Below are 23259 nucleotides of genomic sequence, written 5' to 3'. Positions count from 1 at the left end.
ACTTCACGGGCAGGATGTCGCTTGTTCTCCTTTGGTAACAACATAACTTCTAGATTGAAGTGGACTGCTTTGGGTCTGGTACTTTGTCTCTGGCATTTTCCAGTAACAGATGCTAAGTAAAGGAAGCAGGAGGATTGTAAGGCAAACGTTCCCTTGTCATACTTACTCAGCTCAAGGAAGTAAGATAGCACGTTACTAAGGAGTGCTTACCTTTGGACCATGCCTGGCAGCCCTGATAAATCTGCCTAATGCTTTTCAAGATCCATCTATTTAGATTTCCTCAAAATTCATTAGCAGTGAGTTCTACAATTAAAATGCATTAGGTAAACCAAAACCAACAAATGTTTCTGTGTACAGCCTGGAGGTTACTTCTGTTTGAAAGAAAATATTCACCTCTGATAACAGTATGTGTGTATAAGGAAGGCTGTCCTACAATGTCTTCTTCTCTAACCATGTCCTCCTTGCTTCTGATCCTTATCACAGTCCCCCTGTTGTTTTCCAGACTGAATGTTTTCACTAACTTATTTTCCTGCCTATCTTCTAAAGGGATGCAAGTGTCTCAGTTTATGTACCTAAAGGTGCACAATTTCCCTTTGCCTTTAAACTGGTTCCCTGTTTACTTCTTTTACGGTTCTGCCCAGTCGTTGTAGTGTGAAAAGTAATGTGTAATTATTCTCTTCTGTGCTATCGTGTTTTGATTGTTGCTGTCTTTTCCAGTCTGATGAGTCTTTGTGCAGTGCCACCTCTTGTGGGAGCTGATCGGTGCAGCCATGTGTCAAATAGGGCTAAGAAGATATTTGTGTTACAGGTGATTTTGTGACTGACTTGAGCTCTTTGAAATCACTGGATAGGCCTATGTTCTATTTATTATCCTTTTCTCTTTTAGGTTAATGCAGATACTTACATACACAGCAGTTTCCTTAAGATGTCAGAACTGTCTGAACTGAGTTTTCAGCAGCGGTTGCATCTTATTTTCTTTTGCAACACCTCGTCCAACACTAACAATAACCTTGGTAGCAACGTTACCGAACCGTTTAATTTAATTAGATAATCCATTACTCAAGATTGCACACATCCAACAGAAGCAGGGGAATTTCTTTCCCAACTGGCAGCAGCTTTCTTACAGGTCTTGGAGAACACACAGTGTTGCAAACTGCTATTCCCTGCTGCATTACCAATGGCTTTGGCGAGTTTCTGAGCAATTGAGCAGTGAGCTAAATCCTCATTTCTGTATGATGATGATATACATACCGGTAGAGCTTCATTGGTTTCAGTGGGATTTCTCTAGACATGTATCAGTTAATTTTTCTGATGCTTTTCTTAAGCTCAAAGAAATCAGAAGGGTTAATGACAGTGTATAGCTGTACATGTCACAAGATGAAAAAAAAAAAAGGTTTACATTTAAAGCATACTAAAACAATGACTGAAAAAAAGCATGTTTTTGATGATTATACAAGTCAGTCAGCTCTTTGGGAGGCCTTCATCTTCTCTGAAAATGGTGATGGATCCAAAGGACCCCACTGGTCAGACGTAAATCTCAGAAGTGTTCACATCTTACGGAGTCTGATGTTGCCTCAGAGATTTGAGCCCACATCTTTCTTAATGAAAATGGAAAATGCTTTTTTAAAGCACTACAGTGAAGATATCCTATGGCTGGATTTGAAAAATGACTCCTGTAAGTCATCTCTAGTTTCTGCCTCCCTCTGTTTTTCAAAGCCATTCTTATAGAACTATGCAAATTATTTTAAATAGACCTCAGGCTAGTGCCACTGTTTCAAATGCATAACAATAGTGTGAAAGATTTAAGCATGCAGTTTAATTTATTTGCAATGGAAGGTTTGTGCTTATCATATTTACTCTTTTTTTCTCTCTCCTTTTTTAAAACGGAGAATTAATGTGTGAGAGGGAAGCAGACCTAGAGTTGTGCTCAAGGACCCATGTACCTCTCCTGAGTGTAGAGCATGGGGAAGACAGGGAACACACTAATGTTTCTCTACCGTAACCACCTCCATTTTCTTCCTCTAATGCTTTGTTTCCTGCACTAATATTCTAGTTCTTTTGACATAATGAATGAGCTTAGGGACTTGAAGGAGTTTTGGTACCATTTGTTTTTTATCCTAAAGGAAAATACAAACCCTTCTGTTAGATAGGACTCTGCATAAAAATAAGTGTTTCTGTAGTACAGAAGTTGAAGGTGACCTATGGTAATAACAGATACAAACTTTCTCAAGCTGAAAACATTCCTCCCTAGGTTTTTGTTTGTTCTGACTAACACTTTTCTCTAATGCCTAAGATACTGCATACTATTTAAAGCGTGCAGTATCTAAATGGTGGTAGATAATTGAGCATCTTAATAGACTTTCATCCAGCAAGTATTGTTTATTGATGTAGTTGGTGAGAAAATTGAATTGAATATGGATAAAAATAGATTTTCTAGTTTGACTTTTTAAGATTGAGAATGAAAACAAATATTTTGCCAAGTCAAAAACTGGAAAAATATTTGTTTATGCCAAAAAGGGTGTTTGTTTGCAGCCTGCTAATAAACAGCATAAGAAATATAAAAGAAATCATTTCAAATGAGAGCAGAATCAAGAGTTTTTTTAAAAGGTAAGAAGCTAGCCTGCTTCTCCTTTTTCTTGCATTTTCTCTTCAAGTTCCATGCTAAGAATCTCCTAATTTGTATTTTTTTTACAGTCCAGTGTGCATTTCTTTGCTTAGCTGTACCTTTGTATGAGAAACAACATTTATTTTAATATTACTCTGTGCTGTTGATCAATATTTATGCTATTAACCAAGCAGCTGTAAAACAACCTGCTTGTTCTAATACTTAACTGAAATATTTCTTTATTCTTTCTACAAATTGCTCCTTTGCATCTCCTGTTTATTGAGAGAATAGGTTATTTTATATCTTCACAGCTAAAAGTCATTGAGGAGTCAATAGCAGCTGGTGCTCAGAGGAGTGGCTGAAATGCTCTGAGCAGAGATGGGAAAGGATGGTATGACTCTCCTTCCCATCCAGAGAAATCTTGATGGGATGAGTGGCTGGCTTGGTCCTTTGAGTTGGAATTTGTCCTCAGTATCCATAAAAGCAGGTCTGAGACCCATATGCTCACAGAGTTCTTAACAAACTCATTAATATTCACAAATGTGCACCAGGAATTGGAAGGATGAACTAATGAGAAATGATTAAGAGTTAAATATGCATAGAACAGCTTAGCAACTATTAAAGCAAAGGACACAGTAGTTGCCTGCAAATAGAGAATGTAAATAAAAAGGGCAGAGGAATTAGTGAGGTTGGTTCTGGAACTAATGGAATAATACGCAGCAAAGTTGTTGTCTTTTTGCTTATTAAACTTTCTTTTAAGCTCCAATGCAATAGGCAAGACTGGAAAGAAAAATGAGAGGGAAATTTTAGGATAATTGGATAAAATAGGAAATAAAACATCCAGACCCTGTCCCAAATGTCAGGTTTAAACGACGGTCTCTGCATGTGAAATCTTTTGAAAAAGGCAAGAAGGGGGAGCTGCTCAGTGCCCAAGGAAATGGTGGAGCAAGTTTTGGTGATGTGACACGTGAGGGATGAGGAGGTCGCTGGAGCAGCTAGTGTTGGTTTGCAGACAGAGAATTGTGCTTGACTGGTGCTTTCCCTGATAAAAAGGACTCTATCTGAGAACCAGGTGACAGTGGTGAGTGCCATTTAGCTCCAAATTAGTGTGACTGTCAAGAAAGATCCCACAGAATCCTCAAAGCCAAACAGAGGCCCTTGGAGATAGCCCGGCAAGAACACATCTAGAACACTATGGCCAGTGCTGTCTGAGCATGAGAGAGCTGCATCATCCCATCCACCTTTATGATCAGAAGCCATTTATAAGAGTTTTTGTATTGGTAGTTGTTTTCTATATTGTTTAAACCTGATTTAAAATGCAGGTGTACTGCAAGAGTTTTTTTGATATTTATTGTTCTAATTTAGTTGAGAAATTGATGCTACTCTAAAGCCAATGTTCTGTTAAATCTGGCTTGCTTGAAGTAGTACTTTACAGGTGAAACACTTGAATAATTGAGATGTGCATGACTGTTTTGCTTCTTCCTGTGATTCACATGCCTTTGAATGTATTCAACAAGATTTACTTTAATACCAAGCATCCTACAGTAGAACATTTCAGTACTGTCTGCGTATTTAAGATGCTGTAATTCTGTTTGGCAAGTCAACTAAATGAACCACGAGCAAACAGAATTAGTGCATGGGCTTTCAAAGTTCTGTATCTGTAAAACAGTTCTGAGAGGCATTTGTGGCAGGGTGGTGGCCCACCTGTGGCTCAGCGTGTGGAAGTGGCTGGGGGGCACCAGCAAGATTTCAAGCTACAAGATTCTGAAATTTCATTCCTGGAAATGTTTATAAGATACATTTACCTACAAGTATGGTGAGAAGTATTCTTAAAATCCTGATTTGGATTAGATGATATAATAGACTTCTGTCTTCTCTAGAATGTATTTTATTTTAAAATTGATTGCGTTATATACCCCAAATAGCTGTACTTGTGAAGATGTGAAGGAAGAACTGTATGAAAAATGAGAGATTTAAGTTCAGCTGTAGATTGAATATTAGTGATTTATATTGGCGTTGGCGATTTCTGTACTTGGAAGAACAAGAGTTTTTTTAAATCTGAATCTTACTGTAACAAGACCATGTCAGATAGCATCAACCTCAAGTAACGTTAAAAAAAAAACAACTCATGCACAAAAAACCTTTTTGCCTTTCTTACAAGAAATAGTATTATTGCAAACATGAAGTATGGAGAAAAGCCATTATTGCCTCCAAGGTGGTATGCTATCTCAATAAGACTTCTCTCTTAGACAAGAAAAATATACTTTCACAGTCCCACATGTGCTACTAACCACCACTTACAAAACCTCTGTTTTAAAGTGCTGGCAATTTTACCTAGGGCATACACTTTACTATACTTAAAAGGTCTCTGAAGAGTACTAGTAAATCTAAGGTGAACTATGAAGACCCATGAACACAATGAAGTTTAAAGTTTTGCTGTCTCCAAGTTTTTGTTATTTTTCCTTTTCAGTACACAAATCTAACTACCATCCTGCTAATATATCCTTAGCATATGATTAATATAAAATTTTAAAAGAGTGGCTGAAAGAATAAATTCATGTTTTTTCAAGAAAACACAGCAATGTGACAATAAAAACAATTAGACGTTTGAAGTAAACTAACAACATAACCAGCAATCTGTTTGGGTCATGAGCCAGAAGAGGCCATCTGGCATTCCCAGTGATAGCATGAGCAAGAGCTGCCACCTTTTATTGCATATTGATAAGGTCTAGTAACTGCTGGGTTGCTCCAACTGAATACAAAATTTCAGACGTAGTGGGTAAATGCTGCATCACAAGTTGTAATTAATGCAACAGAAGAATAACATTAGTGGGCATGTGGGCTTTCCAGTTAGAATTGATCTACTTTGCTCCGAAGACCTGGACACTGAAATTCTGCAACCAAAAGGCTTATTTAAGATAAACAAAAATTTAAGAGACTGTCTATGCAAGAATATTTTAGGAGTAATGTTTGTCTGTCAGGCTTGGCCTGCAAACTATCTCTACACAGCAATGTGGTAATGGCCTGTTAACATGAGTATCTCCAGAGGTTTCACTGGGTGAAATCCTGCTGAGAACAGATGTGAGGTTTGGTGTGCTCCAGTGACAAAGCAGTTTACAAGCTACACCCTACCCCTTCAGCAGCCTGGATTTTAAATGGTTCAGTTTGTTTTTCTTTTTTTTTTTTTTTTTTTTTTTTTTTGTGTTGGCAGTCGAAGGTGGTGCTTGTTTCACAGATGTGTTCTTCTTTAATCTTCACTCTTATTAGGGTGAACCTTTTTGACTTTACTAGAACTTTACATGGAATTAACAAATGATATTAGCAAATAACATCTCAAGGCTTTTCCTAGTGGGGACAAGGCCTTCCTCATGAATTATGGTCCCACAATGAACATTAAACGTGTCACTCTTATCTCCTTTAGAAATACCCATATAATTTTGTTAGGGTTGAGAGCTTTTGGGATAGTAACTGGGAGAGCTGAGTTTAATAACAGAGTTAAGACGAAAAGATGATGCCAATAAGATTTCCTCTTCATTCTTACCGGTCATTTTCCTGGCATGTATTTGAATGCTTCTCAGCCTTTTATACCTAGGAGCAGAGGTTATAATAATGGCTTTAAATGTGTAATCTTGTGCAATAAAACCCCTGCCATTAATGCAAGGTTAAGTATCTGATTTTTAAACCTATCAAGGTCAGGAAAGTAAGGAGATAAAATTACCAATGCAATTTAGCTAGGAACTTTAATGTATTAACCAGTTTACAACTCCTTATATAATAATGGAGGAGCATCTGACCCAGCAGTATGAAAAACAAGTTGATAATGACTCAGCTGATTCTCCAGCTGATAGGTAAGCAGAGAAATCCATACCAATCTCTGGCAGGAACCAAGGTACTTGCAGCTCCTTAGGATTAGACAATTGACAATTCTGCTCCTTTGAAACTTCTCTTCCCAGAAATATGGGTTTGTAAGACCCTACTGCAATTTAGAATACATGGTCTGGCATTGGCTCCATTATTCAGACAGAGAAGAAAAGGGCCTCTTTGATTTCTATTGCTTTCTGGTGGGATTTCTTGTACCATTACAGGCAAAAGTCTGAAATATCAACTGGAGGATGCTTGCAAAATATGGATTGATCATTTTAGAGGGCGACAACCTGTCTTAGCCGATATTTTACTTTATCCAAGTATTTTACAGAATCTAAGGAAGGTGTAGGAAGAATATTGTCTTGTTTCACACTCTTCCCTGTTTCATGGACCTTAATAAGGTCTCAAAATCATCCCTGACAATTTAGACGAATTGAACTTGTTTTTTGAACTTGATCTTGGTAAGCAGCATGATTCCTGCCTGATATTCTCATTCCTCTGTGATGTGTTTTGTCTATAATTGGCCATGAAACTTTCTTTCATACTTCTGTACTAAATGAGTTTTGCAAAAAGTTTAATAGTTCCTTTGCTTGCAGTTAGTCCTGCTGCAGAAGTGTTCAAAAACAGAGAACTAGGTGAAAAACTCTCGAAGGATTCAGTGTGATGGTTTTAGTTTGCTTTTAATTAAGCTTTCTTCTTTCTCCCTTGAAGAGCGGACTCCTCTGAGGCTTGACATGTACTGTAAGAATTTCTCACTGTAATTCACATCAGCCCATTGAAAGCTACAGTGAGACTCAAATCACAGCCCATCTTCCAGGAACTGAGGCCCAGGGATCACTCATCCATGATGGGTACAAATTGTTCGAAATGAGCCAAAGCGGAGCGTGAATTTAGCTTCAACCCAAATTTTAGTCACTAAGCTTATTTCCCTAACAAAAACATGGGTAATTATGTGTTAATTTGCTGCATGCTGATTTGAGCTTGTGCTGATGCTCATTTGCTCACCCAAAGCCTCAGCCCATCCTAAGAGAGAAGTTGCAGTTAAACAAAATTTATTTCATGCTTCTTGGGTGATCTTTGCAATTTTTACCTTTCCCCCCTCCATTCTGATATCACCAGAACAAACTGGTTCTTACCTATCTCCTTGATTGCCTTCTTTCTCTCCCTTCCCACCCACTTCTGTGGTGTTGTGTGCTCACTTCTTCTGTTGTTATATCACTGAAAGTGATAGGGAGAGGGTATGCAGCAAGAAGGAAGGACCTCTTCCTTCCAGGATGCTTCTTACACTCATCACGTTCAGGCCAGGGCTTTCGTTTGCCTCATGGCAGCTCACATATTGGTAGACAATATTTTGGACAAAAGTTTGTTTCAGGCTGCAGATGTTAGTTGTTTTGCTGGAAGATTATCAAAAATTGCAAAAGAAGAGAACTGTTGCCAGGCTGAATTCTCAGGTGCCAAGGATGAATTTTCACTTCTAGTAAAACTCAAAATCAGAGCAAATCCAGGATTCTGCTCTGCATTTGGTCTAAGGACAAGGGGATTCATAGCTCTTTAATTCATGAGACATGATGTCTCACTGAAACATGGATGATTTAAATGCGGTGAGGTGCAGAATGCATAAGAAAATAGAGAAATATAGGGAGGCAGCTGTGTTTACAGTGTCTGGGTTCTTTGAAAATCCTTATGTGTGAGTGACGCTTATGGATGTACTGTTGCAGTGGGTAATGGTGAGAACTGACTAGAGGACTGGTGGACCATAAGGGATTCATTCTCCATTATTGTTTTTCATGGGGTTATCCTTTTAAAGGAAAAAAATTTCAAAACAAGGAAAGCTCTTTATACATCTTAATTATGGAGGTCATTGAAGTATAGAACTTTTTAATACCTTTGCTGAAGGTCTGTAGCAAATTTGTGGTGGACTTAATATTTTAATCAAATTTTATGTTTTCACTAAAAAAAAAACCAAAAATTCTTTTTTTCCCCTCTTCTCTAATCCTAAACTCAGTCTGCACAGTCCTTACAGACTTTCTGAATGAGATCTGTAAAAATGGGAGGGTCTTCCAAGATGGCATATACTGTAAAGTAATTTCTGTAATACTTTCTACTCTCTTCTATGATATGAGTGGCTGGATGTGATGATCTCTAAGGTCTTTTCCAATGTAAATGATTCTGTGATTCTATTAAATGAAACTTAGCCACGTATATTTGGAAATGGAAGAAAGAATAATGGTGATCTTCAAGACAACAGCGAAAGAGAGAACAAGGTACATGCCAATAGACTGACCACCTTATGTGCCCTAGTACAAGCAAGATGTCAGAAGAATACTATCCCAGGAAAATCTCTTTATAGACAAGGCCAAGGAGAATGCATCACACTTAGACGGGCATTTTCCAGGAGTTTATTTCCATTAGTTTGTTTATCTATTTGTGACCACCACGTTTTGCAGTCGGAAAGAGGCAGAGACAAACATGCACACTTATAATGGCTCCTGTGTATATTAGTTATGGAGACAGCAGATTTCATAAACACATTTTTTGCTTGAGTTGTTTGTCATAGGCTTGTACCTATGTTTAGTGTGTTTCTGTTCTGTAAGATAAATACTTAGCTACAGAATGGGGTGATGCACGTTTAAATCCTGTATGATAATGGACAGTTTCAGAAAGACAGAAACTGAATGTTATGCATTTTATTGAAGCTTTGTGAAGTTGCATGCTTCAGTTTCCTACAAACCAGTAGGGCTAAGTCAACGTTCACAAAGATGGGAAATTTTAGAGAAATAAACCTGTAGGTTTTTATCTTCTGCCTCTTGCTGTCTGAGAAGTGAGAATTGTGACAACAATAAGGTTTATTACACAGACTTTGCTGTATTTCAGACTGTTGCTGCTTCGTGCTGTTTTATTCTAGCATTAATGCTAGATGCCAACCCGCAGGAAGCTCTGAGGGGGCAGTGAGTTTTACACCTCAGTGATACCTTTCTGTTAATGGGCTGTGTTAGATGTGAAACCATAGTAAGCTAAAATGAAGTTCGGGTTTGTTGCTAAGTAGTTCCTTGAGCTCAGGTATAAAGCAGACCATAAACACTATAACAAGTTGGAAAGGAGGTGTTGTAGAATTTAAAATGTCTTTCATTCATTTGGAACAAAATGAAATTCTGAGAAGTATTATGTTAAAAAAATATATATTTTTTTTGCTGGCCAACACCTGAAATACCAAGTGTTTCCTCAGCTTTTCTTAATGTTTGCTTTTAAAGATGAAAGGAATGGTTTATTAGAGCACAACTTTGCATTTGCTATGACAAAAACTATAACACAGATTGTACAATGTAGATTGAACAATTTGGAAATACGACAAAGTATTTCAATATGAATATAATAATAAGAAAGAACAATTTTTCTTTATTGTGACATGAAAGTCTTGCAAGATGAATACTGAGTTTTATTCTACCTCGTAATCAGTGACAACAGTATTTCCTTTAATACAATCATTTAAAATACTCTGGCTGTTCCTCTTATAGAAAATAATCAGGATTTGAGCAGCATAGCTCTAGACATTACATTAAATAATTTCCTTCCTTCCTTCCCCTCTTCCTCCCTTCTTCTTTCCCTTCCTCCCTCCATGCATCCTTCCCTCCCTCCCTCCATCCCTGTTTTCTTTCACACAGTCTCTTACATGAAGTTCAATTAATGAAAAATGATAAAAATGTAAAATGTCACTTTGCTTTTATAGCTTTCCTTTGCCACCAGGAATTCATTATTTTCCTTGTAAAATTGACATTTTTTAAGGGAAAAAAAAAAATAATCCATCAAGTATCCCCACTAATTGGAAAACTGTATGTGTGATATAATGTGATACAAAGTAGTCAAGGCAGTGCAAGTCTCCAAGGGACATTAAAAGTTAACAAGCCCTGCTTGTGTGGAGCTGACAGTGACATTTGAAATTCAACAGATTAGTAGGTGATACATTATTACTCTCTTCTGATTATCATAACTCTACAGTCTATTTATGTATTTTTAAAAGAAATTTGCAGGCGTGATGCTTGTGGTGTTTCTTCCTTCTTTATCTCCACCCTTCTTTCCTTCTCATCCCCTGGTATCTCCAGCAGAGGCTGTCTGCACAACTTTTTCTCATCTTATGGGCAGAGTTAGTAGCAGTGTTTTAAGCTATTGGATTTTTATTAGGGAAGACACCTCAGTAAAGAGCAGGAAATCTGCTCTGCAGCCAGAAAGTAAGAAACAGACGTTTTATGGCAGACCATGGCTTTTCCTGTGACCATATAGTGCGCCAGGTGAAGCAGAGGTCCCATGGCAGAGTGGGTTCTTGTAATCGCTGCTCATGTCTACTTCTGTTGGAAAGAATTGTAAAGAGTAAACATAATTCTGGCGTTATATGATGTGGACAGGCTGATTTTGGTACTTTTAAAAGAGAGATGGCTCACTCTTAGGACAAAAAATAAACTGTGAGCGTTGTCTCAGTGGCTGTTGCTACAGACTATTGTTTGCAAACCTGAGTTTCCAGTTTGCGTTGCAGAAGCAAATGCATCATCTGATAAACTCCGGAATCAGTGCAGCACAGCTTTGACCAGTCTGGCCAAAAGAACTCATTTGTTTTGTTGTTTTGCTCTGTTATTCCTGCTCTGAAGGGCAGCCTGAGTCCTGCTCTTCTGAACAGCAATTCCTTCAGGAAATGGGTATGTGCAAAGATGTCTCCATGTGCTCCCTGTACACGTGTTTCTGATCAGACTTCCTGTAGAGTTGGGGTAGCACAGATCAGAGTTTCCATGGCAAATAATGTCCTACAGCCAAATGAAGTTGTGCTGCACTGACTTAATGAACTTGCATGGTTAAATGCTCCCTGCTCGTTTCTGTTTCTTCTGTATATGCTTTGCTGTATATAAACGCCAACAAAACAGGATTTTCTGCTCAGAATGAGGCTTGACAGTTTTAAGTGTTGATGTTGAGTAGGATAGCAAAAAATTTCCTTTGCAGCTCATCAGCAGCTGGGTTTTGTGTGAACGTTTCTGTCCATGACACTCAGTACCCATGAAAATGAGGCTACTCAGTCTTCTCATAAATATCCAATGAGCTATAATGTCATCAGTCTTCCTAGAAATAAAATATTAAACACTGTAAATGGTATTTGACCTCTATTACAGTGTCTGGAGGATTAGAAATGCTCCAGTTTCAAGCAGCGTGCTGTCAGTTGTGCCCTGAGCTGTGTGTTTGCTGGAGGTAGGGGATGACTGGAAGGAGAGCAGCCCAAGCAAACACTGCCTTTCCTTTAGGACCTGCCATCCACATTGTGCCTGTGTGCTTTCAGAAGTGTTTATATAATATGATGGAAATATAGAAAATGTGCTACTGTCGTATCTCCTGATATTATCAATAGTGTGGTATCAAACCATTCCAACAGCTTTGCTTTCAGTTTTTCAGAGATAATATATTTAAAACCTATACTTGTGATTCCCTTCAGAGCACTGACAGCATGTGTTTCCAAACAAGGATGAGCTTGGAAGTAAACTGGATGTAAGAGCTGGAATTCAAAATGATTTTGGTACATTTGGAGCAGTTGTATGATTAAAATAGCATGTGTTCAACAAGGGAAAATGCAACATACTGCACTTTGTGGGAATACCAGTTGGGTAGATGTCATTTCTGGACAGGGCTCTGCATATGTTGGTCTACTGGGAAGCATCCTTACCATGGCAGGAGGTTGGAACCAGGTGGGCTTTAAGTTCCTTTCCAATCCCAACCATTCTATGATTCCATAACATATTTTCTTTTCTAAAAGTTGTTTATGTGGTTGGACAGATGGAAAGAAATGATTTTTTTTTTGGTGGTAAATTCTTAAAATAAGCACATAGATTTCCAAACAATATTCTAAATCTCAATTTCGATCTGATTGTGTCTATTTGAGTTATACATTATTTTACCTATACACTGCTACATAAAACGTGCATTCTGCCCAAGAAAAGTCCAGTTGGATTTGTGCTCTCCCATAGTTACTTCTATCCAATTGAAGTAAACAATCATTTTGTAAATTTCAATGGAAGTCTATTATTTAATAATACTTCACCTTCTGTCTTAGGTAACTCTTGTAATTTTGTTAGCATAAAGTAATCCCTTAGTTTGTATGGCATGTTCAATAACGACACCATGATTTTCAATAAAATATTGAGTCCTTATCTCAAATCCCAATGCCTACTAGGCATCTTTCTAATTTGCAAATAATTTCATGGCTATTTTTGTTTGATATTATTGTCTGATAAGTCCACAGACTGAAACTCAATTAGAAGCTCTATTCTTCAAACTTCCTTCCTGTTCCCACATAGAAAAGTATAATCTTTTGGAATCGAATTTTACTTTTATGAATATATACGCTTATACTTTTTTGCTGGTTTGTTGAATCAGTTGAACTCTTGTGGTATACTGAACAGTTCCTATTATCTTTGTGCTTTCTCTCTGGAGCTCAAGGAGGATATGCATATGTTTTTTAGGTAGGTAAACTGATGTTTGATGTGATGCATTTTGGCTACCCGACACAAGGGCAAAACCAAAGCTCCAGAATAGATGAGGCTGTGTTATAAAGCATGTGGAGTGGCTACAGGGAGTTGTGGGAAGCTTGGACCTGGAATAACTTTTAGCCTGGTTTCGGCAGGGCAAGTAAGGCTGTGTGCTGCCCACTGCAGCTGTAGTCAGAGCATTCTCCTTTCCTTTGGGCACCTTACTTTGTGTGTGTCAGGGCTGAGGCTCTTTGATCCTGAGTGAGCTTGAGCTCAAAATTAGCTAGAAAACTTTCTGAACTCTTGTTTAATTTGTTTTGCTGTTGTTTTAGGTTTTTCTTTCCTCAACTTTCTGTTAATAATTTTGTGCTGTTTTGCTCACTAAGAATCTGTGAGCACTCCTAACTCGCATAAAATTGACTGTACTGTAGGTGCTCGCTCTCAACTAGGAAAATTTACAGCTTCTGACTCCAAATCCAAGCATGAAATGATCCAAAGTGAAACTCTGTATTTCCTGTGACCCTTTCACCTCCAGTTAAATGTAGCCCATAGGTGTGCAGCTGTATCTTGCTGTGTCCTTGTGCCCAAGGACAGAGCTCAGCCTACAGCACCCAGACAAGCCTTCTGCATGCCCAGGCAGTAACAGATTGCAGTACTGCTGTCCTCAGTGCAGTGCTAAATTGCAGATTAAGATTTCTTTTCATGGACACAGAAGCGCCACACAAACATTAGGACTGGTTTGTGGTGCTACATTACTGGCATTAAGCTTTTCCCTTTAAGCTCAGGGACAGTTTCTCACTTATCTCTGGGATATTTATTAGTTCTCAAATTGCTCATTAACTGTGATGAGTAAAAGTTAATGTAGGTTCATATTATAAGTAGAGTATTAAAATAGTTTTCAGTTGGCTTGAACTTTGCATTCTGAAGTTTGTCTCAGCTGGACTGGGGGCTAAATAGTGGCAGCATGGCCTTTTAAATACTTGCCTTACAGTTTGGTATGTTGGAGTTTGTTCAGTTCATGTAAATAGACTAGAAGAAAGAGTGTGTTCATATAATATGCAGCTCAGGAGTTGTTCTTTGAAAACTTGGGTTTGAATCCCTGTTCAGGTCCCACACCTTTCTGTTCTGGTGACATTCATCAGAGCTCAGAAGAAAATCCACTTTCCAGTTACATTATTTGCACTCCAGTACAATATTTGCAGGAATATTTGAGAAGGAAGAACAAATTTAATGATCCCTCGAGTCTCTTTTCAGTACCACTTGGTTTTGTGTTGGATTAGTTTATGTCACTGTGGTTTTCTTCTTCCTAACTCATAAAATTTCCTGAAGCAAACAGGTTAAGAACAGATTCACACATTTTCTGCAAAACTCTGTGGTTTAACATCTGCAGATCAATTATATCAAGTTAACTCATTGGATTTGAGTTTGATTCTCCCAGTTATTTGAAAACACGACTGCTATGATTATGCAGAGTTTATAATCATATAATCATTCCCAGTGATAGATTCTCTCGGCTCAAGATCAGCACATATGCAACCTCTTCATGATCAATGTTTTAACCTTTCAAAGATTCCCATTCACACATAAACATTTTTCCTCTCTAGACTGTAATCCCCTTTATGGGTCTATAATTATTTCCAATTATCTTATGTAAACCATAGTTATCTTTCTTTTTAATCTGTGCAGTCTCTAATGTAATAGCTGCTAATTTAAATCCTACCTGTCCCCCACCTCCTTCTGCTGCAGCTGTAACCTTGCTTGGATTCTTTTCTATGAGGGTTTTTTTTTTTTCTTCGAGCTTTATGACTCAAAAATTCATACTTGGAATGAATTTTTCTTACCTTGAGACGGAGCCTGGCTTTTTGTTTATTTTTGGATTCATTTTCTCCTCCAATTCTTTTTTTTTTTTTTTAAGTAATGAAAGTCATTCTTATGGTCTTGCTTTGTAGCATTTATATATTCTTAAGTCAGTTTTAATCCCTGTGCTTTTACCTTGTTCAGAGGTCAACCTATTCACCAAATTGTTTTATTTTACAGCAGCTTGAGCCTTGCATTAATTCAATAACTAATTGTTTTCCACCTTGATCTTCCTAGCTATGGTCTTTAGCAAGAATTCTTTTAACGAATTCTGTCATGGAATCATAGAATGGTTTTGGTTGGAAGAGATCTCAAAGTCTGTCTACTTTCATCCCCTGCTGTGGGCTGGTTGCCCCTCAGCAGCTCAGGCTGCCCAGTACCCGTCCAACCTGACCATATGCACCTCCAGGGTTGGGGCACCCAACCTGGCAGCTGTGCAGGGCTTCACCACTCTCTGAGTAAAGAATTTCCTCCTAACATCCCTTCTTCCTTTCCCCCTTCATATTTGCATATGAAGAAAGAGAGTAAGGCTAGTTCTGAATTTCCTTTTGTATGAATAGTTCTTTGGTTATTTTTTTCCTCCTGTAGGAAATCTCTGGTGCTTCTTCATGCCACTTAACTTTGTGAACATCTAGCCTTTGTTAGCAATTTGGCGTGGTAATGTGATGGCAGTTCATAGCTGTTGAGGGGAAAATGATTGCTTGGTTTATAAGTGCATTAGCTTTTGAAAGTGTTTTAATAGAAGAAGAAAGATTTCAAGATGTTCTCTGTATTAGAGGGCAAATGAGTGTTGACAGTGGCTAGCATAAAACAGACAGACTGCTTCAATTAGTGCCAATCAAAGCTTTCTCCAGTATCACAGGCTTAGTTAAAATTTGAAATAACCAGGTCTGGTGATCATAAAGCCACAGAAACATGTACACTGATGTTTGAGATAAACTGTTGGCTTGGTACAGTGTAGGAAAGGCATGTAGCTTTTGAATGTGGTAGTGTAGTTTTACTAGCACAGTAGGACAGATCTCTCTGATACCTGTCCCAGATCATGATAGAACCAGCAGTCTTCTAAATCAATCATGGTAATGCATGCCAAAATCTCCTTTGGGGAGGGAAAAAAAGGAAAAAAGCCAAGAGAGAAGTGCAGTGCTGAAGTGTATCCTTCTTCCTCTCTTAGGCTAGCTGATTAAAAGTGCTGATATTCTCTCAGTAAGCTTTTCATGTCTGGAATTCCTATCTCCTTGCAACAGTAGAAGTGCCATCAAGTTGCATGTTGAAACTGAAATAACCTTTATGCAGGAAAAGAAACCTTAACCAGGCATCAAGGAAATCAGCTGGAAAACCGGCTGGTCCCATTGGGAACACTATCATGATAGAAGGGTTAGTTGTTGAGCAAGCTTAGTGCAAACATTTTGGATGAAATTAAGATAATAGAAAAGTTCTATCTGGTTCTGGCAGAGAATTTGTCTGGTGAGTATTCTGCTTTTTGTCTTTTGATGGCCACCCACCCGCATCTGGTCAAAGCATGGACTTCAGTTTGTTTAAATAAATCATACACAGAACCCATACCACACTTTCCTCTCCCCAGGGGAAGCTTGCCTAAGTTGTCAAGTCTCCCAGACCTCAGCTGTTAGAAATATGGAAACGAGTGATGTTTGCATCCTTTAAGACCTACTTCTCATTCTCAGCCTTCACCACCAGTGCCCAAGGACCAGATCCAATGATTTGGTTTTCCCATGCTATGGCAATGAAAGCTTGTTCTTAATAATAAACATTAATTTTGAATGTGACAGGTCATCCTTGGAGCTTCTGAGTATGAATTACCCTGCAGAAGTAACAACAGTGATCTTAGTGGTGCATATTGTTATGCACACCACACACATTCTCATTTGTCTACTCGTTCTCCAAATGATATTAATGTTAAAAAATTAATTGAGCATGAAGATGTTGTATTAGGCCCACAGAGCATATCATGCTCTACAGCTTTTGTAGTTAAATAATTTAAAGTGAAAATAATTTTCAGAATCATTCTATGTGTGTTTATTTATGTATGTGGAGCATTGTAAAGTCTTTTTCATCTGGGGCATGATATATGAGTTGGCAGACCCTCTCAATATGTCATGGACTTGAATTGAGTCCAAAAATGTACTCATTTCAATCCATCATCTGCTGTTTTTTTCAGTGATCCATGTGGAACAGGGTTTTCTGGCAGGAAGGTGAAGCATTAAATACACATAGAGACCAGAGCACGCTTCCCCTGCTCTGGGTGGTCTCTCTAGGACAGGATTAATGGCTCCTGTTGCTTAGCCACTGCTGCTGTACTTGTTTATGGACAAACCAAGGAGTTACATCTGCAAGCCCCTGGAAAGTGGTACATTTCTGGAGCAAAACTCATTCTAAAAGGAAATAAGATGCAGTATCCGCCTACTGTCCTGCAGGGAGTAGATTCACTTCTTTCAGCTTTGCTTCCTAATGGGAGAAGGAAAATGAAAAGCTACTCAGTGAGAAGGATATAATATTTATCCAGCTGATATGCCAGCCGGTATGGATACTTTTTCCAATGAAATGGTTTTCTTTGCTTTGTAAAGAATTCTCAGAGGCTTTCAGCTAGTGTATTTTAGAGGTGGACATATATGTGCATACACACATATGTGCAATGATGCATACAGCCCCTCCCCCAGTCTTTTTGGCAAAGGTTAGTAAAGATAGACCAGGTACAGAAATTAACTCCTTCCTGCTCGCTGTGCTCTCCTGCTCTTTAGGCAGGAGAAATATTAGCCTCAACTTCTATTTTAAAAACCATACAAAATCAATGAAAATTCAAAAAGACCATAACCAGGACCTTAATGTTTAAACATCTATATGAATATCACAGATGAGTTAAATCTACCAGTAACTGTGCTCTTAAAAATGATGACATTAAGCAAAATACCCCCCAACAACCTAAAACCAACCCCCAACACCTCCCACTCTACTATTGCTTCTGTTTGTTATTTCTGTAACGAGTGTGATTTATTGTACTCAATTTGTTTGAGGGTTTATCAGGATTTGGAAATAAATGTTCAGCAAACAAAGACTATGAGAAGTCACAGTGATAATTAGAAGCTAAAAGTAAATAACATTGCTTTTAGTTTCTAGGCAGATATGTTTCCTCTTATTGGTAGAGTGCAATTAGTAAGACTGCTGCCTTAAACTCTGCTGAACTTTTGGACATAAAACAATAAGAGGAATGGCATATGAATGTACAAGAACATTTTGAAAAATGGGTATTTCTCAATAAGGTGCAAAACACCTATAAAATTGTACAGAATAATTCTGCTTTGATGTTGTTCTGTGTCATGTTCAATACAGAAACTGAGGGTGTAGTCATCACTATACCTGGAAACTTAGCAAAGCATAGTGAACAGACAAGAGAAGAAAACAGCACAGGAGTGGCTAAGAGAAAAGGAGGAGTGTTGAAATTCGTCCTTAGGAAAGGGGAGTTTCATTGATGTGATCTATGACACCACATGGTTACATACCTGTAGGTTACCTGTAGTCTGATGTCAGGGAGTAACCTTGGTGTTGTCCTCTATCAACAATTCTTCTGGATTTAAAAGCACACACAAACTGTCCTCAAGGATGCAGAAGGACTTTCAAATTTTCTTAAAATAGGTGGGATGTATCTTGTCCTAAACACTCACTCCTCGAAATACAGTAAGAGGCTGCAAGGCATTGAAAGCTGTTTTAGGCTTTCAAATCCAATCTTGGCAAGGGATTTTGTTCATTAGCACTGTCTCTTGTAGACATTATGGAGGCAAGGTAATAGAAATCTTTTTTTATCGATTGGGGCTGTACTTCAAGAAAACAGTAATTGCCACCCTCAATTTAATTTGTAGATACTTATCTGGTGCCAATGTTCTGTTTTAGTATTAATGTCTTCCTGGAACTGCTAATGCGAATGCAAAAAAACTTAAATTCACATTAGCATTACTAATTGTGTTCTAGATCAGTATGAAGCTCAGATTTTCAGTTTCTAAAAGGAGCCTATAAGAAAGAAAGGGACAGACTCTTTGTCAGAGTCTGTTTCGACAGAACAAGGGGAGATGGTTTCAAACTAAGAGAGGGGAGATTTAGACTGAATTTAAGGAAGATGTTTTGTGCAGTAAGAGTGGTGAGGCACTGGCACAGGCTGCCTGGAGAGGTGTTGGATGTCTCATACCTGGAGACACTCAAGGCCAGGCTGAATGGGGATGTGAGCACCTGATGGAACTGTGGGTGTCCCTGTTCACTGCAGGGAAGTTGGACCAAATGGCCTTTAAAGGGTCCCTTCAAACTTGAACAGTTCTGTGATTCCATGATTGTTATTTTTATTTTCTTTTTTTTTTACTTAAGGAAAATATAGCACATGATTTGGAAGACTGGTCCTTCAACTGAATGTTCGTTTAGTAAGAAACTTGCAGGAAGTGGCAAGTCTAATTTATATTTTTATTTTTTGCATTGGGAAACTATATACACTGGATCTGTTTTTAAGATAAAATGAAAGGCAAAACTTCAGAGATGAAGAACAGAAAACCATTTATTGGAAAACAGAATGGATGCATATAAATGCATTTTGCTATATACAAAGTTAGCCATGGATAAAAAAAAAAAAAAAGCTACTATTATGAGCTGGGCAAAAGGGAGGAGGAATGATTCTGTCAGTTAAAGTACTGGTAGTTTTTCCTAGCTTTTTCATAGCTTAATTTGCAGTATTCTGAGGTCTTTCAGTTAGTATTTTTATTCTTAGAAGTTGACAGCAAGGGTCAGATCAAACCTTACAACTAGTTGCTGTTCCAACCCTGAAGGTTCAATCAAAAGATCCTTATTGTATGATCGTTCCCTTCAAATTTCTTTTGGAAGAGTGAGGGAATGTCAGAACTTCTCTATTCCTGCATCGAGACACACATGTTTTGATCTACAGTTGCTCTGAATCACCCAGACAAATAAAAAGAGAGCACGAATGCCCAGAAGATGATTTGGGATTTACCTTACTGAACCTGAAAGATGTATGAGGTGACAGTTTAAAATGCTTTTCAAATACATTTGTAATTAATTCTTTATTACCTTCTTTTCACACCTTCCATCTCTCTTCTGGGTTTTGTGCCACTGTTCCATCCCATCCTATGTCAAAACCATGCTGTGTGATGAAGCACTCAGAGGTAGCATTCTGTAGATCTGATTTTTTTTAATAGAATATAAGTTTCTGAGAGCATTTCAGTAAGCATCTTTGTACCATTAGAAAGCTAGCTTTCTGAACTGATTCCAGGGATTAAGGTGGGATGGCTATGTGGAATCTCGAATCCTTAGTATGTCAACCACTGACTTGCATAGGAGCAACATACAGCTATGACTGAGGGCAAAAGAGAACCTGTATGTAGGTGCAACCAAATGCCAGCATTTCGTCATGCATTGTGTTGATACCTCCTTAAGTAAGTGCTGGCACATTGGCAACCTAGAAAACATTTGGCTCTAGCAGTTACTCAGTGGAATGACACTACAGACTGGAGCTAGTATCAATAAATATTACTGAGATCCTTCCCTTGGTAGTCTCTGAAATTTGTCAGTTGAAGTAGGATCTTATGTAGTTATTTTCTCTGGAAAAACAAGCCTGTTTAAAAAAAACAGCAACAAAAACCACCAAAAAAACTAACACCAAAAACTGGCAGAAATGAAGACATTTATATGTGCCTTCAGGTTTTAGTGAAAGCAGAGTAACAGGAAACTAAAAGACTTTGTCTTTTTAGTGGGCAGGGGTCTTCACTGTGATGATGTTACATTTGAGGATCAGGAATGTGAGTCTGGCCACAGGCAGTTTTGAAAATAGAGGTCTGTTTATTGACATATGCCTTGGTGTTTTGTTTTAGTTTTTCTTTGTGATTATAGGAGAGTAGAAGGGAGAGAAGTAGTGATGTCTTCACACTGTGTCTTCCCAAATGAAAAACGAACTCAGTTTGGGCTTACTGATACCCAAATGATTGTCTTCATTGTCCTGCTGTTACGTTATCTTCATCCTGTGGGTAGCTGCAAAAAAAAGAAATGTATATTCAGCCTCTTATGGGGCTACAGAATAAATGTTCTTATGCATGCGGTATAAGAAATATCACGTGTGATGTTCAAATGATTTATTGTTGCTACTCTTTTTTCTTTTGATTTTCAACATAATTATGGGCAAATCACAAGCTGCATTTTTTCACAGTTTTGACTTACATAACCAAAGATTTTTATTAACCCAGGAATGAAGAACATGTTTTTGAAAGGGACTAAGCAGTGAAGTGATGAATGGAACTGTTTCCAAAGCATGCACATAAAGTGATATCATCTAGCTAAGGCTGATTTCTGCTCCATCGCTTCAACAGGAAAATAGCTATATTGCTGAAATGATTTGGCTTAGGCTCTATTATTTGCAGTGGCGCTTGACAGTTATGGAGTTGGAATTCAATTTCTTTCATCTAAAGCAGGTGTGCCTTAAAAAAAAAAAAAATCTCTCTGCCACTTCTGTGTAACGCATGGAGGTTGTTGGCTTCTTGCCTGAAAGCATTTCAGTGCACTTATCCCATTTTCATATAGCAGAAGTTGTCCATGAATATCATCCTGGTTTAAATACATGAGTGAATTTGCTTTATCCCAAAACAAGATAATCGATGATATGGAAAGCTTTATTTTATGCTAGCACATAGATTTAAGAACCTGTTTTCAAAGGCAGTTTTATAGAAAGCTGTATTAGAAAGCACATAAAAATGTTGGTATTAATTTATTATTCAGGGCTAGAAGAAAGGTCCTTCTTAATCTTGACATATCTGTATTTGATATGACAGCTTATCCTTGATATTAACATTATGTATCCAAGTGCTCCTTTCCTTGCTGACTCTAAAATACCTTACCTTAGTTTTTGATAGTGATATATAGAGGTAGCAGTTGTTTATTTGCAAATAGTACATGGCACATTTACTTTATAGGAAAAGAGAGGGTACTTCTGCAAGTGCCTGCTGGGATTTAGCAGGTCTGGTTAAAGTAAGGATTCATTTTATGTAGAAAATCTGCATGTAATATCAGAAAGAGTAATATGTATTTTTTTCAGGTCAAATGAAAATGTATGCTTGCACGTCTGGCTCATAGTACACATTTCCATATGTCTATATACACAATTATACTAAAACACATATTTGGATTTTGGATGTATATATATTTGTGTGTGTAAATGTGTGTGTGTGTATATTTACACACACACAAATATATATATGAATGAAACATAAAATGGTGCAAAGGCCCGGTCCTTCTTGGTAAAAACATGAAAATCATTCAGGATGCCTGAGCATGCACAAACCAGTATATGTGTTGAAAATATTCAGTGTTTTGATGAGGAAGCCATCAAATTTAAGCTCAATTAACTAATTAATTAATTGCATTCCTTTGTAGTAAGCAAATTGTCTGACTAATATGCACAGCATGTGTAGCTCCGTTCTACTTTTATTTGACTATCCTTTTTATCTCTTATTACTTCCATGTTTTTGTAATATAATTTAGGCAAGCCATTTTCCCCTAGAACTCCATAGGTCAATAGTGTGTGTATTTACAGATGCTGAACACAGCTCGTGTAACTTGAGCGTGATGATCTGTGGTTTAATGTCTCTTGATCACGGAATTGTAGAATCATGAAGGTTGGAAAAGAATTTAAAGATCATGTAGTCCAACCATCCACCTATCACCAATGCTGGACCACTACACCATGTCCCTTAGTACCACATCTACACGTTTCTTGAATGCCTCCAAGGTTGTTGATTCAACTACCTCCCTGGATAGCCCATTCCAGTGTTTGACCACTCTTGCAGAAAATAATGCATGTGTCAGCTGATATATACAAGAAGAAAGCAATAGCAATGTTAAAGCCATTGGCTGTAGCAAAGTGCATTTTCAGATGCTACCAAAAATCAGTAGTATGTTTAATCTTTGGAAGATAATCCCTGAATTCATTCATATGGAATGTGAATGGCTTGTTGCTGTTTGGTTTACTGGCAAATTCCTGTGTTAAAATTGTCAGCTATGATGTTTATCTTTTTCAGTTACTATTTTCTGAAATCAGTTGGACTCCTCACTATCTTTATGCTTTAGAATACAGATTCAAGAGACAGACCAATCTAGTGCATTAATATTTAAACTGTTTTTGAAGTAAGGCAGCATCATGATAGCTTGCCATGCATTCATATCTAACTAGATATTGTTTGGCTTAAATTAATTCTGTTGGTTTAATTAACGCTGTTACTTTAATCCATTTAGAAAGAAAAAACAAACAACCTAAGAAGCATGATTGTATTAGATAAGACAACAGCTACAATATACCTTTCAACTTTCAGAAAAGCTCCCTGCTGTACATTTGACAAAGTGGTTATCCTGGTCTCTTTGGGACTCAGGGCAAAGTTT

At 37.8% G+C, this 23259-nt stretch overlaps 1 protein-coding gene and 1 long non-coding RNA gene across 5 annotated transcripts in view; one reads left to right on the top strand and one right to left on the bottom strand.

The window, feature by feature from the left end:
* Nucleotides 1-23259, top strand: part of LOC125696577 (uncharacterized) — a 191408-nt gene that overhangs the window by 74052 nt on the left and 94097 nt on the right. The window lies entirely within an intron of this gene.
* The window catches only part of LOC125696571 (von Willebrand factor D and EGF domain-containing protein-like), a 168961-nt gene continuing 165735 nt past the window's right edge, over nt 20034-23259 (bottom strand). For both annotated transcript variants that reach the window (XM_048952370.1, XM_048952371.1), the window contains one exon: nt 20034-20862. In XM_048952370.1, the coding sequence (XP_048808327.1) occupies nt 20848-20862 (15 nt within the window). In that variant the 3' untranslated portion in view covers nt 20034-20847. The remainder of the gene's footprint in view (nt 20863-23259) is intronic.

This window comes from Lagopus muta, chromosome 8 (genome assembly GCF_023343835.1).
Source record: "Lagopus muta isolate bLagMut1 chromosome 8, bLagMut1 primary, whole genome shotgun sequence".
Lineage (NCBI taxonomy): Eukaryota > Metazoa > Chordata > Aves > Galliformes > Phasianidae > Lagopus > Lagopus muta.
The sequence above is the reverse complement of the archived record's forward strand: the minus strand, read 5'-3'. Positions and strand labels throughout refer to the sequence as shown.